The 19,030-nt window shown below is 32.7% G+C and overlaps 1 protein-coding gene across 1 annotated transcript in view; it reads left to right on the top strand.

Moving 5' to 3' along the window:
* Positions 1–225: 225 nt before the first annotated feature.
* LOC130897177 (pinopsin-like) overlaps positions 226–19,030 on the top strand; it is a 32,601-nt gene continuing 13,796 nt past the window's right edge. Inside the window, exons 1-4 of the mRNA XM_057805900.1 lie at positions 226–302; positions 3,849–4,101; positions 5,767–5,926; positions 16,616–16,811. Of these exons, the coding sequence (XP_057661883.1) occupies positions 283–302; positions 3,849–4,101; positions 5,767–5,926; positions 16,616–16,811 (629 nt within the window). The 5' untranslated portion in view covers positions 226–282. The remainder of the gene's footprint in view (positions 303–3,848; positions 4,102–5,766; positions 5,927–16,615; positions 16,812–19,030) is intronic.

Here is a 19,030-nt window from a genome sequence, read left to right as displayed (position 1 = left end):
GCTGTTTCAAAGATTCTGTATCCTAATGTGAAATTTTTAGCAGAAGAAACAAGTTTTAGATTTTATATTTCAATGTAGATATTTTTTTGACGTTTAAATTCAAAATTCCCTTCGAAATATGTTTGCAGTGTACTGGTGACGCAGATTCTTTAAGTAAATACCTCACATATCAGGATAACTTACTATTCAAGGTTCATCAGCTATCTTAAGTAGTTAATAGGTTTATTTTCATTTGACAATCGTAATTGTATGCAACATTCGTGAGTTGTTTAATGAACATGAATGTTTATGCAAAGTAATCGGTAAGTCTCTTCAATCAAATAAAAAATTTGATAATTTTAAATAGATATTTTGAAAATTGAGGCATTTACACATTTTTCGATTGTTTGTTTTAAAGTTTTGTTATCACTTTTATGTCAGTTTAGTATTTTCTACTTATTTGAAACTAATCTCTTATCGTTAATCCAAAAATATTGATTTGCTGCTGAATAGCTGTGAGACATAGATATTGAATCCAAAGCGAAGAGTCCGTATAGAGGCAACTGAATTAGGAAAAGAAGTTTGAAGAGGAGAGCTGAATATGAAATAAGTCGGAAATACAATTCATAAATCCAGATTGAAATAAATCGTGTGTAAATTTTGCGGCCATTGTCAAATATACGTATATTATTGATCAAGGTTGTTGTTGTATTTGGGATTGCAGGAGCTTGTCGAATTTGTAAAATCAACCAGATATTGAAAATCCGGGAACGTTATTAGTTGTGAAATTCAAGGAAACAAAGAACGATATAAACAGATTTAAAATTACTGAAAAATATGTACATTGCCCTTCGTTCAGCAGTAGTAAAGGATCGCCGTCAGTTTTATGAATATCACAATAAAAAATGTATCAGGTTGTGCGTAGAAACCAGTTTTAGAAGGTTCTCGAAACACTGGATCATGTTCTTTGACTAAAAAACGCTAACTCATACAGGGTATTCCAAAAAAGGTGATCCCGTCTCTAGGATAAATAGAAAACTGAAAAATATTTGGGGTTTGCTCAGTAAAAAATTTTCGTAACGCCATCCGTATTCAAGATAAAGGGTGATGAAGAAAAAAATTTACATCCAATGAAGTCGACTCTATGAGAGTCAGATTCAATAGATCTAATATTTGAAAAGTTATGTTCAATACTACTTGGTTCGAACCGTGTAACTAGTGCCCTCTATGAGAGTCGAGACATAAAAACCAATTCATTGGATATATCAGCTTCCAAAACATATTCGAGTAACATTTTAATACAATGTTGCCAGAAGTTGCGGCAAAATCGTAAGGAATGTGTATAATTCCTTTTCCTTCAACGTCTTTTTCTTGAATAGAGATTGCGTTATGAAAATTTTTTACTGAGTAAACCCCAAATATTTTCTAAAATTCTAGAATAGAATATACAAACAAATAATTGTTCATTTGTTTAAACAATAGGTGGAAAAAAAGCACTAATTGTATCCCCGGAGAAAGTCTATTCATAAAAAATGACATACTGCAGAGTGAAAAATTCTTTCATATTATCAGAGACGTACATTTGATATGTTTCAAAATTTCAATCATTCTCTTATATCTAATTTTATTCCACTATCTTCTGATTGAAATGTAAAACTGAACAACACTGCATACTTCTACAAAAGCGAAGTGTTTCTGTGTTACGTTTAAATAAACATGAAGAATGCTTGATGTAATTTGCTTTGAGAAAATTATTAAATGGAACGAGGAGAACGATAACATAAAAATATTCGTTTGCCGCGGTTTGTTTGATAAAAGGAAAGTCACTCCTTTCTTTGGGTAAAGAAAGATTCATAATACATATTTAATTCTCGGTGACTTTATCATGAATTTTACAGTACTCTAACTAAGAAAAATACGATTGGTGGTGAAGTCACAAGATGAACTTCATAAAACCCAATAGCAAGCAACACCTCTTTTCCAAAGTATTAATGGAAACTATTGAGAACGTTACGAGGTATATCCACAGTGTAAGTTGCGTTTTGATGTGATTTTCTGTCATCTTACGTCAGGGCAAGAAGCCGTTTAAGAAATGATTTACGATGCAGAAATCGAAACAAAATGACGAGAATTCTATACGCAAAGTGTGTATTGTAATGTTTTTCTACTTTATCCACACTCTTTCTATTCGTGCAGTGAATCACGTTCTTAGTCTATTTAAACACTATACACTAAACTTAATCAACTTATAATAATTCACTTATCACTTGAATAATTTATTCAAATTCTCCGATAACTTTTTATTTCGGTCTGATTACTATGAATATTTATTATGAACTTAAAGAAAAGTTGTAACGTAAATTTTATTTATCTTTCAAAAATTATTAAAACTAATTTTGAAACAGAAGAGACCTAAAATCAAGATTTAGAAACATGAACATATAAAAAGGTCTAAGAAATAATAAATTGAAGAAATTTGTCATAAACTTAACCAAGCCCCTTATATATCCCAGAAGAAATTCTTAAAAGTTCTAGAAAATAAAGTAAAAAGCCTAATAAGTAGATAGACCTTCCTAGATATTAGTTTAAAAAAAACAATGCAAATAAACCGCCTGCTATAATAAAAAAAAACGAGACGCCACGCTCCGCTGAATTTTAGAATTCGACTACATCCAGGCAGGACCGGCTCCAGGCCGTAGACTAGTTTGTAACAGTATATTCAAGACTGTTCCAACCATTCGTCACAAAAAGTCTGTACCTGACCCTTCGACCCATTTATCCTCAAACTTTCCGAAGTGAAAAAATTCTAATTTCATGTCGTTATCATTCTTAGTGTACGTTATTATTCTTTGTCCAGAGTTTTGGATACCATACCAGGTGTATATGGGGAGGGGGGTAAGAATGATGAAAGGGGCATATAGATACACAAGCATTATCGAATAATCGATTGAATGTATTCAAGTCTTGACATCTCTTAAACGCTTATAGAAATCTTTGAATATATCCTATCCCTATATAAATATACCAAAGGTAAGTTGGGGCGTCTAATATTATTGATTTAGTATTTTAATCAAAATAATTTAGTTGGTTTCTTTTGTATAATTCACAATTTGAAAGAAATCTATTGGGACACTTAGATATAACAAAATCCGTAACACATTGATAAAATATTTTGAATTTTCTTTTGACATCAAAAAATGATGCGCACATACAAGCCCAAGACTGAGAGACGTGGTTTAGATGAAAAGAATCTGAAATTACTTTAAAGGTATTATCTATTAGAAAAGCAGCCAAAAAATATGGTATCACACCTGCAACTGCAAATGTTGGAAAATTTAGAAAAGCTTCTAAGGAAAATCAATCGTCGTCTTCTAGTTTGTATGGGTTAAACTGTACTCTTGCTCAGATATTCACTGCCCAGCACGAGAAACTTTTCACAGAATATTTGTTGACTTGCAGCAAGATGCGTTGTAAGTTATCCTTGTTGAAACTTTTAACATTAGCTTACGAGTCTGCAGAATATTTGTGATGCAAATATTCAGAGTCATGGGAAAAAATAAACGCACCGGGAAAGATAGGGAAGCAGAATTGAGAAAGAGAAATCAGGTGCTCAGCCTAAGAAAGTCTGAAAATAATCTATAATTGATATTGGAAGAACTATAATCTCCACATTTTGTTAAATTCACCTATCTTTCTATATTTTGAAGATATTCTCTAAAAGTTGATCTCTAAGTTAGTTTCTTATCATAAAATTTTTACTATAAATTTTCTTGATGTATACTGATTCGACAGAAATTCGAAATGCTGACTGACTAATTTAAATTCTTATTATTTACGAGACATTCTAAATTAATTGTCACTTTTTTCAGATCTTATACATGTAGAAATTGCTGGCAAAAAGGTGGAGATTGTTCCTTCCGTTGTAATCGGATGACAGAAATAATTGAGGTGGTAGAAAATGCGACTAACGTAACAAGAAGAAGGTTGAATTATGGGGGGTACGATGAAATGCTGATGACCAGTGCCGGTTACACTGCAGCGGCTGTGACATTGTTTTTCATCGGATTCTTTGGATTTTTTCTCAATTTGAGTGTCATCATCTTGATGTTGAAAGACAAACAGGTAACCGTTAACCGTAATTTGATATTTGCGCTTGATAATTTTGGTAATCTTATCGTTTATTTCGTATGACTACTCTGGACTTTCATTTATAGTTTTTATTCATTTTATAGAATGAATTTATGATCATTTATCATTGAAATTTATCTAATGACACCAGTGGCTGCCTCGACTAATGGATGGTGGACTTATTCCGCGTGTGTGCACTTGGATTAGTCGCCCACTAAGAAGACGTGAATTGCTACCTGATCCAGATGCTCTTTGGACACGAATGCCTTCACAGGTTCAAACATGAGGATTCCTCGGAGTGCCCAACATGTGCAAGAAGAAACGAAAATGGAGAGCACGTGTTTTTATATGCTCATCTTCACCTGGGAAGCTGAAATTGCAGTCACAAAAATATGTTAAAGGTTATGTTATCAATGGAGAATGCCTGGACAGCGACGAGCACGTTCGCCGCTGATTTCTTGAGGAAAGAAGGAAGGAGTAAAATCGAGACTGAATGAGCAACATACGGAAAAGCTGTATAGTTATATCCTTCCTCTGAGGAATGAGAGTGCATTGGATATGTCCTGAATATGACTTACCAAGCACCAAGCTCTGAAGATACGTAACAGTATTTTTCACCCAAACATCTACAAAAAAAAACTAGCGGACTTAGGGAAACTGATAAAATATCAAAAAAAACTCTCTTAACTTATAGAATTTTCACAAATTTAAATTGAAACCTCCTGAATCCTTTTCAAGCCTAACCATTTTTTTGAGGTTGGGCGATTTGCTTGAGACAAATTTTCTGAAACTTCACGGCCTTTAATGAAAGCTTTGTACCACTCAAATATCCGTATCCGCAATAAATTATTTTCTCCAAAATAGGATTTCGTAGCAGTGACACAGAATTTTAGGCAAACTCACTGCTCAATTTTTTTTAATAGTCAAATTTCTCGCAATATAAGCAGTTGAAAAACACCAATTGAGATATGGCATGATATTCAAATTTCAAACTATCTAGCTGGCTGAGTAGCGCCAAACATAATTAGAGTCACTTCAACTACTTTTTCGGATTTATTTGATTATTTCTTAATACGATTGGTTTATGCATGATGGAGCACCAGCTCATTTTAATGTCAATGTGAAAGACCTTTTAAACCGTCAATATTCAAACGAAGGCATTGAACTAGGGAATAATTGTCCTCAAGATTGGCATTACCGCTCACCAGATCCCAATAAATATTTTCTTTCGGGGGCCTTAAAGATGTCTGTTCATTATTTTTCACTTAATTCCCAATTGTCAAATTTGATATATACATTATTGAAAATATGTTTATTCGACTTTAATGAAATCCTAGGTCGCTTCTAATTAACCTCTTTGATTGCCTTCTACTTACCATCACTTAATGCCCTTAATAGTATTTTTATGTTAAAGGGTTGCAACGAAATATGCTTCGAACTGTTGAACCTTAATTAAGCTCCGCAAGGATGGGGGTAAATTACCCCTATTATCATATTTTAAGAATTCCAAATTATTATTTTTCTCACCCATCCCACCTACTATCTACGGTTTTTATATAAAGGGATAGAAACAAAAAAATAAAGAGCAAAATTTCATTCAGTACACCCCAATTTTACATCGCGTACATTTGAAATAATAAATGAAAAATTTGTTTATAGTTGTGGACTCCCCTCAACATCATCCTTTTTAATTTAATCTGCAGTGACTTTCTAGTGTCAATTTTGGGTAACCCCTGGACTTTAGCTTCTGCTGTATCCTATAGATGGATCTTTGGGAAATTAATGTGCCAGATTTATGGATTTATTATGTCACTTTTAGGTAAGTATCTGGAATGAATTGAAATGCAGTTGTTCTATAGCGTACCTCATTTTGAACTTAGTTACATGACGTCCAAAGAGATTTTCATTACAAATTGATTTCACAATTCTTAATATTGCTACAAATGAATGATATCAAGTTCTATAGTCCCGAATAAACATTTTATAACACAATAATACGTCATAGAAATGTGAAATGTTTAATTCTACTTGATTCTTTTTCTAAAAAATATTGTATTTCATAAAAATACTGGTAGCAAATTAAGTATGAAATTGAAGAGTTCATTTATCAGTTCATTAACTCTAAACATTTATCAAGTACTTCGGAGTATACAAGATGTATTACATTGACATAAAAATAAACGGATTTGATTTTGTACTTCGGGCACGCCGCGGAAATTCACTTCCTCTCTACTCCAACGATGTAAAAACTGATCATTTGAATAGTTACGGACAATTACATGATAATGAGGACGTGTTTTATTTTGCACGAAACTACAGTGTTGTTTGTAAAAACTGCAAAGAAAACGACCCATAAAATTAGAAAACTATTGCCCAATAAATATTTTTTGTTCATCAAGAATTTTTTTTTGTGAAATATTTCATCATAATAATTTATTTACTGATCATTCACCTGGCTTTAAGCAAATGATTCGTATCCTTTTGGCCAACAGAAATATGAATACAACTCCGCTATTTGCATCAATATCCACTCTTCTATAATCTGGTGATGTGGACTTTCTAATCTAAAAAATTGAGTTCCTCCTGTTTTTGGGCTTAGATCAGTTTCCACCTAATTTTTGAATCCGTTTGCATAATTCGTAAGCACGCTTCTCCAATTTCAGAAAGAATATCCACTTAGGAACGCGAAGTACGACCTTTACCTACCTACTTCACGTTCAGAATTAGTTAAGGGCACAATATTTTACAATGCAAAAAAATTCACTTGCCAATGGAAATCAAATCGATATCATATTTTCCCGCATTTCGCAAAAATTTTAAGGAATATTTATCGGAAAGTGCCTTCTACTCTGTAAACGACTTCTTTTCTAATAATAATATTCAATTCCGGGGATGCTGCATACTGGTTTAATCTTGATATGGACTTATGTACTATTTATTACCTATCACTATCACCTATAATTTTGTTATTCATCGTTATTCTGTATTCTGAATTCTTTTTTATTTGTATATTCATTAAGTTATTTCGTAGTTTTTACAAGCTTTTGTCTACAAATTGTAACAATTTTTTGACAATAAACAATTTCTCTCTCTATCTCTATAAATTTTGTGAAATTAGTGATGATTTACTTGTATGCTATGAGGAGACACAACTGCTTATTTTCTACAAGCACCAACATTTGAATAGTTCTCTATAAAAAGCATATTTTCGTATTTAAAACTTAATTTGACGACCTTCTTTTAAATTCGATGATTTGCACTTCACTCTATGAAACAATGATCACTATTTTATAATCACACATTTGATGTAACTGAATCAGCACCCAGTCGGCTCCCTATCCTAATTTCTGCTTATAAATTATGAAATACCGAGTCTGGAGTTTGTTTAGAATTTTATTTTTGAATGCTTCATGTGTAGCTGCATCTCAACCTTCTGAATATACGTTTTGTTCCAAATTTCGCCCAAAAGTTCAATTGGACTCAGTTGAAATACATTAGGAACATTCTTTTTCATATATAGAGGTCGGCATAAGTCAGGCAAAGAAAAATCGGTATAAGTTCCGGAACGCTATAGATCTGGCAATGCTGTCGGTTTTCTTTGTTACGTCGTAACTGCGGTATTTGTAAGTTAGTTGAGCAGCCGAACCAATCTGCAAAGCGACAATCGAGAGAATATCCGATCGTTCTTTACGACGAATGCACTATCGAGTTTGCGTCTCATCCACGTACCTCACGAGGATAAATTCGATCGTAGATTGGAATTTTGTGAATGGTAGCTCGGTTACATTTCCAGCATTAAATTTTGTGGTCGGATGAAGCAGCCTTCAAGCTGAATGGTGATCTATCTAAACTACGTATACTGGAACGACCAGAATCCTAACGTCTTCATTGAATAAGAATTAAACCTACCTGGAATGTGCGTGCGCAAGTATCCATGCGAAAGATTTGTGGGTTCGTACTTTTGTGAGGGTCACGTGACGGGCCGAAGTTATCTTAAAATGCTCGAAGATTTACGTATTCGAATCGGCAACGATCTAGCAATCGCGAACATCCGTCATATCATGCAGGGTGGAGCTTGATTTCTTCCTGCTAGGCCTTCTCAAGGACCACGCAACCTTCCCGACCTCAGAATTGCAATTGAAGAAGAATTTGAAACTCTTCACGTACAGCTTGACATACCTCGTCGCACCTGCCTCTCCATTGAGAAACGTTGCCGTGAATTGATTAATCAAGATGGGTATTGACTCCAAAGTTTACAGTAACTCTTTTTCGAATCCCTTTTGCAAGGTTTTGTTAATAAATTAATTTTGACCTTGCAGTTTTTCATCTTAATGCAAATTTGTTGCCTGGCTCATGCTAACTTCTGTATATTGGTGGTTACAGATTTTCCAGGATAAATGTATGTTGAATAACCGCTACGAAGACATCATTGGCAATACCAACATTTTGATTCTTTCGAAATACACTTCTAAATTTACTTCCTCGCCTTTCTGACAATATCAGGTTTCATTATTAGCTGTTTCACTTCAAAATTAAAATGTGACAGGTCATCGATAATGATTTTAAGTAATAAACTTCTAGGGAGAACTCGTTGCCACTGAGACTTGTAAGTTTTGATTTTTGTTCAATTTATTGCCTCTCGGTATATTTGGTCGCCGATTTTCTTGATTTTTGTACCACATTCTGTTCCTTTAGAATGCTTATCAATTTGGAATTTTTTATCAATATCCGTAATATGACTCCCAGTTTTCCGTCAGCGGCTATAACCAAGGCTTCTTTCTTCATCCTGATTTTCTTTAAATCGAAATCCTTGTCTTAATAGGCCGACAGATATAATAAATTAATTGTCTGGGTATGCCCATTCAGATCTTGATTTTTTCATAAAACTTTCAATTACTTTTACGTCGTTCGTTTTTATCTAGATTTTACATACACCTCAAATAGAAACGTTATTTATATTCTTTTATACTCAGGATATTTGACAACTGCCGAATCAAGAGAAATAATTTATAACTTTCTCAGTCAACGCTCACTCTACTTGCTTAGCTGTCTAAATATATACGGTTTTTTTGTCCCTACACCCTTATCATAATCAAGTTATGTGACTGCAGGCCTAAATTCATAGTTAATCTATGTTTCAGCCCTTCAAAATAAATAATTCTGCGTAAAATATAGAAGCTACTTTTCGGGATGTAAATCCGGCTCCTTATTACTTCGTAATGATTCATTTGGAGAGATCGACTCCATCCAACGTTTTAAATTATTATAAAGAATCAATTTTTTGCTTTCAGTGATCAAAAAACTGTTAGTGCAATGTAATCTTTGGACATTTCTACAATTTGCTGCAAATGTTTCTTCTCTCCTTGGCATGTCGTTGTTCAATGTTGTTGGTCTTCCTGATCGATATGAATCAGAAATCACCGTATGTCAGTTTAGAGAACCATCATTGGCGTTCGCGAACAACTAACAACTATCATAAATGCTTTTGTTCGCAATTGTTGTAGAACTCTAAGAGATAGTTTTCAGTATTTAGCTCGCATTTCACCTTAAATCATAAAAAAGTCTCTAATTCAATTATTTGATAATGAAAAAGTTATAATAACTTCAAAATGTTTTCGGCACGATTTCGAAATACACATCGAACTGACAACTCATAAAGCCATTACTTTCTGGTCCCCCAATACTTTTTATTTCCTCAAAATTAGATAGATAGATAACAAGAAAGAAATATTACGATTCTTTTATTATAAGATAGGAAAGTTTCAGTTCGTTTCATCGTTTTAACGTACTTTTCATTTTTAAAGTTTATAATGAGTTCAAGTCAATATCTGTTAAGCGAAAAATTGACAAAAATGACTGTAGGATTATCTTATTTCACGTAATACCCCTAGTCTTACGCATTCTTCATATAACATGTGGGATAAAGAGGCACCCACTTTAAGCAGAGCTTTATAATTTTAAAATATTTATTTACAATTTCTCCAACACAATCCATTGATATCTTCAGAGTCTCGGATATCTCAAATAGCTGCACTTTATGTTTATGTTGAGAAATTTCTTGATATTTCTATCAATGATAGCCTCGTTCAAACTTAACTAATTATCAACGGTTGATTTTCCTGGGGCAGAGACCGATTGAAGTTTATCAAAAGCTAGCAAAAGCTGCTGCACTTGAAATGTTGTAAATAACAAACTATTAGTATGACAGCTGTCAAACTTATAAACTGGTTGAAGGTTGTGGCCAATTCAGAATAGTATGAAAAAAATACTAGTAGTGCCATCTTTTTGTCAGCTTACGAACTTTTCAGGCTTACTAATATTGTCTGCAGGAATTCGAAGTTTGTAGATTCTCCAATACTTCACTTCACTAAATTGTGGGACTTAGTATGAAATTCGTAAGCTTTTAAATAAATCATACTATGTACATGATATCAGTAAAATAATTTATTGAATTGCGTTTAACTTCTTATATCCAATTTATATAGTTGTAAATTATTTTCAAAACCAAACCATAATACCACAAGCATATTTTTCAAAATATTCTCATTCACGTTCACATGTACCTTAAGTAATTTACTATATTTACCTCCAATTTCTATAATGACTCTTCAATATTTTATGATTACATCATTTAATTGAGTTAGGAGTCAACACGAAGGACGAAATTTCTCCAATTATTTCCAGTTAAATACATTGGTCAACTAAGAAAAAATTAGAGTCATTCCCATTAGTCAAATATTAGTTTTTTTTTTATACGAAATGAGAGACTATAATTTGATAAGCCGACGAATAATTGAAAAATTAACTCATTATACGTATAACACACGACATCGTTGTTTTCAATTACCTTGGGACCTAATCTAAATTCATTATTTCCATAAAGTCGAATTTGTAATCAATGAAGTTATCCTTATGATCTGGTCTACAATTGTCGATAAAACTATATTGCAGAACATGTACGAAATTTGATTATTAATAGGCCAGTAAACAGTGGTAAAAAACGTTAAAACTATGAAATTTTGTTAATCAACGTCGTTTTCCATGAAAATTTGAATTCACGCTCTACTTACCCTCTTCTACAAAATCTTCCCTGTGCCGAACCGGGCTTTCTATATTTTTTGAGGTGTAAACTACCCCTTATTGCAAAAAAATTGAAAATCTCAGATTTTATGTATTTTGTTTCGGGTAAAATAAACTTTAAATGTACTAATCATATAAAAAAATGAAAATAATCTCAACGATTATTCTTTGATCATTAAAAATGATTCAAAATTCATATTTCTTCAGTATTTTCAAGAAGTGTTGCTTTGAAATCAAAAAATAATATGAAAAACAATTTTGAATAATTATATTTACCATCACTAATATCTACTTCTTCAAGTTCGTTCCAGCCGTTGCGCGATTGTACACTCCACGTTTCTCTTTTTCCAATGCTGCCAAAATTCGTGTTCCGAAATTTAGTAGTTGGTTTTTTGACAATAACTCGCTCAATTTTCAAGTTAGAAACTTTTTTGGAATAGTTTTTTGTAGAGAATTTCATGAAATTCAACGCTATATCCATCATAACTCTCTTCAAAAGGCTGCAGTTCAAAAAGGTTGTATAAACTACATTTGGGACGAGAATGCAAAGTTTGTACTATTGTATTTCCTTAAATTTTTATAATACATAGATTTAAAGAATTCCAAAATTTTTAGCAAGGAAAGCCTTACAATAATATCTGAAAAATGGATAGTTTTTGATTTATTCAACAAAAATTCATTTTTTTCAAGGTTATGGAAATGCAGTGTACAATTTAATTTAATCAATTATCTTTTCTATAATAAGCATTTAAAATATGTAAATCCACATGAATTATATCAATAATACATGAATAAAGTTAATTGCTAGTGTATTACGATTAATTTCAATTAGGGTGATAATGGCGAGGGTGTAATTTTTACATTTATTCAAAAAAGGAAAAAGGAAACCTTATTTTTGTTATAAATCAGTCAAATCTTATGCAAAAAACTTCTGACAGTGCTCATCATGAAGGCTTTTCAATGTGCTTTGAAAAATATCTCCTGAATTTTTTCCAAAAATTTCACCGATTTCAAGTTATTTGAGATTAAAGTCTTTTAATTTTGAGGTTCCCCAAAAATAGCCATCCTTCAACGAGTGATAACTCAGTTATTATTGAATTTACAGAGGTCCTTAGATAACGAATTCCCTTTGTTTTTTATCAACTACGTTTTTGTTCCAGATAATTTTCCTGATAAATAGAAACTTTTCAATATATCCCTCAAAAAACGGTAAGAAAATATGCGTTTTTTCAATGGAAAATGAGCAGTTCCAATAGTTAATAACTCCAAGTACCTGCTTTTAAGAAAATTTTGTAGAGTAAAATTGGCTAAGAATTAGTCAATCTATTGACCTACGAAATTATTTTGTAAAATGAATTTCCATCTCCAAGACATCTCCCAGGGCAAAAGCACCCTTCGGCACATGGTAGATTCTGAATATATAAATACTACCTTTGTCTCAATTTTCAAGTTAATCGACCTTGATTATTAAAATTCCATGAGAAATCGGATGGTACCTACCTGGCCTATAAATGAAACAACTAAAGTAATTAATTATTTCATCATCATAATTTATTTATCCATTATACAGCTGTTTTGAGCAAATACTAATATCTATAAACAAATATAAACAAATGTAAAACCACAAATCGGATCATTTCCTAAATATGTTAAAGAGGCTTTTTTATTTATTTTGATGATAAAGAGTGGTGAAGAAAAATGAAAACCGAAGGTTATTTTAATGAAAAAAGTGTAATTCACGCCTGGTTCCAGTTCCAGCAAGCCACAATTGATTGTTCCAAAATAGTTAAATGATTTAGTACGTGATTTGATATTGACAAAGCAAAAACAGAACTTCTTGATCCTCATCTTAAGGAATAAAACTTAAAAGATGCGAGAATTGCAACTTTCAGGAAAGGAAACACCGCGTTCTTCACATTTTAGAAAATTAAAAACTCGTTATGTGTTTGTACTGATATTAATGATAAGATATAGGAGCTTGATATCATTCAATCTTCTATTGAATGACACTTTTTCATACATTCATCGAAATGTCTTTATCTATGATAAAAATTCGAGACTATTTATACCAGATTGATAACTGTGGCTAAGAGATAGGTTGATGATACCGAAAAGAATAAGACAGAATCTTTCACCTGGAGATGGTATGATATGTTCATTTTGGTTAAGCACAATATATGTATATTCATCAATATGACAAAATTTCTTTTCCAAATGAATATGATATGGTAGTATACCACACCACAAAAAAATAATGTATTTATGCATGTTTGAAGTATACTTTATTTTTCTTTTGTCATCTAAAATGGAAAGCGTTCTCATCATGATATATTTAAATATTTAAAATTATGCACTCGATAGCAAAAACTCAATGAAACGCATCTGAAATACGAGGAATATAAAGAAAGTATTAATAAATGTTGTTAATCAATATGCCAATGTATCTGTTGAAGAGGTGCACGTAAATGAAGCCATCAACAGATTTATCCCTCAACCATTACAAAAAGAAGATATTAATTTAATCAGAAATTCAATAGTTGTGAAAACGGTGGAGAGTAACTGAGGTTTCTTCAGACAGTCGAGACTGACAAAACAGAGACAGAGTCTTTTTTTTATCTTCATCTCCAATGTACTCAGCCTTGATCTTGAGATGTCGATGTCGATGTTTAGGCACATCTCTTTGGAGGTCTGAAGGTAATTCAATCAAAAAATCCATAATAGTGAAAACGGTCAGGACTAAATGAAGTTTCGACAGCCAGTCGAGACTGTCAAAACAGAGACAATCGAGTCTTCTTTCTCATCTTCTTCTTTAATGTCTTTAGTCTTGATCTTGAGATGTCGATGACCACGTTTAGGCCCATATTTTTGGAGGTCTGAAGGTAATTCAATCAAAAAATCCATAATAGTGAAAACGGTCAGGACTAAATGAAGTTTCGACAGCCAGTCGAGACTGTCAAAACAGAGACAATCGAGTTTTCTTTCTCATCTTCTTCTTTAATGTCTTTAGTCTTGATCTTGAGATGACGATGACCACGTTTAGGCCCATATTTTTGGAGGTCTGAAGGTAATTCAATCAAAAAATCCATAATAGTGAAAACGGTCAGGACTAAATGAGTCTTCTTTCCCATCTTCTTCTCCACCTTCTCTTCTCCTCTTTAGTCTTGATCTTGAGATGTCGATGTCCACGTTTAGGCCCATATCTTTGGAGGTATAAAGGTGATTCAATCAAAAATTCCATAATAGTGGAAACGGTGGAGCTTTTCCTTAAATAAACGGATCTGTGGGCCAAATATTGTTTGTAATTTTTTCATGATCGAACCCCCCTTGCCGTTCAATTAAATTAATTGTACACCTTTCACAAAATACTTTTTAACCAAAATAATGAAGTTAAGCAATTTTTAAAGAAGCTGCAATTGGTCGGATCTTTTAAAATATGGACTATCCACAAATAAAAAGAAACAATTAGAATTTTTTTTGCAATAGATATTTTAATTGAATTTCAATAGAGTTATAGAACGTTGTATAAGAATTGAGGAATATTACATTACATTAAAGAAATAAAATGTGACATAATAGATTTTTTCTGCTGATCATTTTAGGTTGAAGGAAGGACAAAATATTTCCGGGAAACATAAAAAATTGAAAAATTGGAAACTAATGTTAATAAAATATCATATACGAGGGATGCTTAAGTTTTGAGATATGGCAACACTGATATGAATATCAACATGATATGAAATCTGTCACTGCCATAATAAAGTTTAACATTTCTAATACTGAACCACGATTCACAAACACAGGTATGCTGAACTGTCGGCTCAAATTTGCCACGTCTCGCGTATGACGTCATGCTGGAATTATAATGTTTTGTTGGCCATTAAGATTAGGTTGAAGCTGTACGAATTTAGTGGGTTTTGGTGTCTTTGTGATTTTTTTTGTGTTTCGCGACTGTTATAGAGTTGACTCAACTATTATTTTCTTTGAAAAGATTCTACTTTCTATTATGAGATCATAATGCCGTCGCTACATGCAAAAACACAACTCGAAATACCAGGTATTTGGTTTCCAACAAAAAAAAAGACTTGGCGAATCGATGGACCTCGTGGTTGAGAGGATAAAATTGATGAAAAAAATGGTAAATGAATTTCGTATATCACAAATGAATACAAAAAATTCCGATTTTTTCCCAATAATTATCCTTATTTTATGGTTTTGTTGATTGTAGAATTTTAAACAAAAACAGTTTCAGTCTGGTTTATTTTTTATTTTGGCGTTTGTTCCATTTATTTCGAAGAGGATAGTTCCTTATAATGCAAAGTGTCTGGATTAAAAACATTGTTTATTCACCCATATTTAATTAACTGAAAAAAATTGATGAAATATACCCATAATATATCAGAAGTAGTATTATTAAATTTTGCTAAATAATTCATAAATCACACACGGCCTTAAGAATGTGTAATTCAACTAGTAAATTCGATAACCATTTAAATAATACATATATGGACATGTTTTTGCATCAAATAGGTATAATGTGTTCAGAATATGTCGTCGTACGAGGTGTTTGATTTTTTACGGATACTTGAAACATTTATCTTGGTCAAAAAATGGAATTGATTCGCGAAAGTTTTCGTGCGAAGATTTCTATGACTTTCGAAGCACTTCGAAGCCTGTTTTTTCGTGGTAGCTGGACATTTCGCCACCGTCCCATTAAAGCAACGTCAACTTTGGATAGTACACTAGCATTTTCTTACTAGAATTGTTCGAAAAAATCAGGGAAACCAATCGTAGAAGAAGAATCATTTTCCACATGACAATGCGAGCTCTCACATATCAGTGTACAAACAAAAATATTTGTGCACAGTCAAAACATCGAATTGATAGGTCATCCGCCGTATAATCTTTGTTTGTTACCTAATGATTTCTTCTTATTTATGTAGTTCAAAAATAAATTGCGAGGTCAACGTTTTTCTTCACCTGTGTTCAGTGTTCTATTTTGACTGATCACCCCAAAACCATTCTTTCATTCTCATAATAAGAATCATTCTGTTTGTGAAAACAATTTCGTCAGAAAAAGGGATCACGACTCTCGTATTCCGTCTTAAATAAAGCTTTTTCACTATTACTCCAGTAAAATAAAACATATGGCTCGAATAATAGCTACATTAAATTTGATATTTTTCATAGGAATAAAGAAAATGAAGTAAAGCACTTGCTATGAAAACTTTCTGACTTGGTACAAACATAAAAATGAACAAAAGTGAATAGAGAGATATAACTTATATTTCTTCTCATGACAGTAGATAAATTTCATGTTTAAAAGAAAATTCGTGGTGTAGAGAATATAGCTTTATACCGCAGAAAGGAGAATATCATACATTTAACTGGAAAATTACTAAAAGTGCTACCGATTTTTCATTTTTCTTAGGTATAACATCAATTACAACGTTGACAGTCCTCGCGTTTGAAAGGTATTTGATCGTTTCTAGACCTTTTAGAAACCATGGGCTCACAAGAAAAGAAGCAAGGTATTTGATTGCAGGAATTTGGACATTTTCTCTCATACTCACTGTACCACCACTGATTGGATGGGGTAAATATGTCCACGAAGCAGCCAATATCAGGTAAATACATTTTTGATGCATGGGTTGTAGATATTTTATATCCAGTTATGAGGATAAATGAGTTTTTTACAAAGATAAACAAAGAGATGAGTCTAATGCATTCACGATATTTTCTTTTGCGTTATCGGACTAGTATGAACGTCAAATTTTTATATTTCCATATGATTCTGTATTTGCCAGAAAAAAAATAGTAACACGTTCAAAGTACTTTAGGCAATAGGCATGACAGAAAACGACAACTGCAGATTCTGCGAGCAAGCTACAGAAATTAACACCATAGGAAACGTCTTCTGGAGAATCTATAGAGTCAAATAGGTATAGGTGCAAAGTGGTTGAAAAGTAGAACGACTCCCCAAACAATCCACCAATTTTTAAGATCAATATTAACCGAAATCAAAGTTTTTTTAGACTTGTGGCGCATATCTCTATGCAAACAGACCAAAGAAACCTATTTTCAAGAGTGCTTAAAGCATTACCAGAACTGCCTTCCTCTACCGATCTTTTTAAACAAAGAAGGTATATTTTTTTGATTGATCCCTCACAGGCAACAATTTTTTCAAATACTTATAAAATCGGACACAGTGGTAGTCCATGATGGTGCTCATCTGTAACATATGTTACTGAACTATATGGTTAAAAATAGTTTATGTAGAATTATCATTTGAAATATTCATTCAAATGCTTTAAATAGAATATCATCGATTTAACTTTTGAACGGCATCGCACAAACCAAATTAGTAGTTGCTAGTAGTCTGAGACAAGCAAATACTTCTCTGGGAAACTATAAGTAGAGTAGAGTTGCTGAATATATTAACCTAAGTGAAAACAATCTACGAATACTAACGAAGAGTCCTACCGTGGCATTGTCGCCTCAACAAACACCTGAAGACGCTAGCAGATAATGCGGCGTGCAGGTTTTATCGCAAAGAGGACGAAATCTCTATCCACATTCTCTCCAAGTATGAAACATTAAGGAGCTCCAGAGCACTACATCTGGGAGCGCTTGAAACAGAAATCGAAGATCTCTGGAAATTGAAGCCATCCCACATTCTAGACTTTTTAAGAGGGGTGGGATTAATGGATCAGCTGTAAACACTGGGTTCTCGAGCATCTCAGCAAGAAAAGTGGATACAATAGATCCTTTCAGTCGCAGTGTATACGAGACCCCAAATCCATATATTAATGTGCAATACTCCAATAATGATTTATCATCTTATGATTATCCCAACAAACTTGGTATCCGTCTTCCATATTAAATCCCACTGTTCTTCACCTTACGATCCCAGATTTCCAAGACATTTGTTCGAGTGGTTAGGCAGATAAAGTATCTTGATGTTTGTGAGGAATTGTGTGACATATCTTATAATTTTCAGATTTCCTAAGGAAATTTTCACAACAAAAGATCTTGTAGCTAAGGGATCATCCCAAGTGACCGCCTGTTATTTAGGGATTTTTCAGGATTTTTTTTCTAAGACCATTAAATAGATATAGCTTTAAGTTTATTATCATTTCCCAACATATATTTCTACAGTATAAATATAAATTTTAAGCTGAAAATATAGAACTTGAGTTACAGCGTTCTGAACACCACCGCCTCGATAAAATGAGCTTGCTCTTCTCCCCGATTCCGGCTGATTGGCTTATTTGACACAAAAATAAAAAACGGTGTTCTAATCTATAAGCTTTAATGCACAAAATGGACTATTATCAAATATATATACAGAAAATTGGAATTTTGGTAGACATTTGAAATAAAAGTTGCAAATTTTGCGAATTTTTTTTTGTTTTTTGCCATAGAAAAAATCGAAATTTTGAAAATTTTCGATTGATAGTAGTTCATTCTATGCATTTACATGTGTTGAGTGTGCCCTGTATATTTCAAGTTACTCGGTCGAGCCGCTTGTGATGTACGATGGAGAAAAGCTTGAAAAACACAGGTTTGAGAAAAACGCGTTTAAAGTTTCAAGACCATTTAAAACTATGAAAATCTCAACTTACCATCAATCGGTGATGCCTGGTCCATAGAGTATTCCTTCCTCCTCTAGAAAGTTCTGCTTAAGCCTGCAGAAACTTGTATAAATGTATATATGTATAAAAGGGAGCCAAGTATAAAGTCGACTGTATACAATAGGCCCGGACCCCAACTGTCAACTCAGCGCTCCGAACAGCTCTTTCTTCTTCCTGCTGTATCTTTAAAACGACTTCGAATTTTCAAAAAT

This window comes from Diorhabda carinulata, chromosome 8 (genome assembly GCF_026250575.1).
Source record: "Diorhabda carinulata isolate Delta chromosome 8, icDioCari1.1, whole genome shotgun sequence".
Lineage (NCBI taxonomy): Eukaryota > Metazoa > Arthropoda > Insecta > Coleoptera > Chrysomelidae > Diorhabda > Diorhabda carinulata.
The sequence above is the reverse complement of the archived record's forward strand: the minus strand, read 5'-3'. Positions and strand labels throughout refer to the sequence as shown.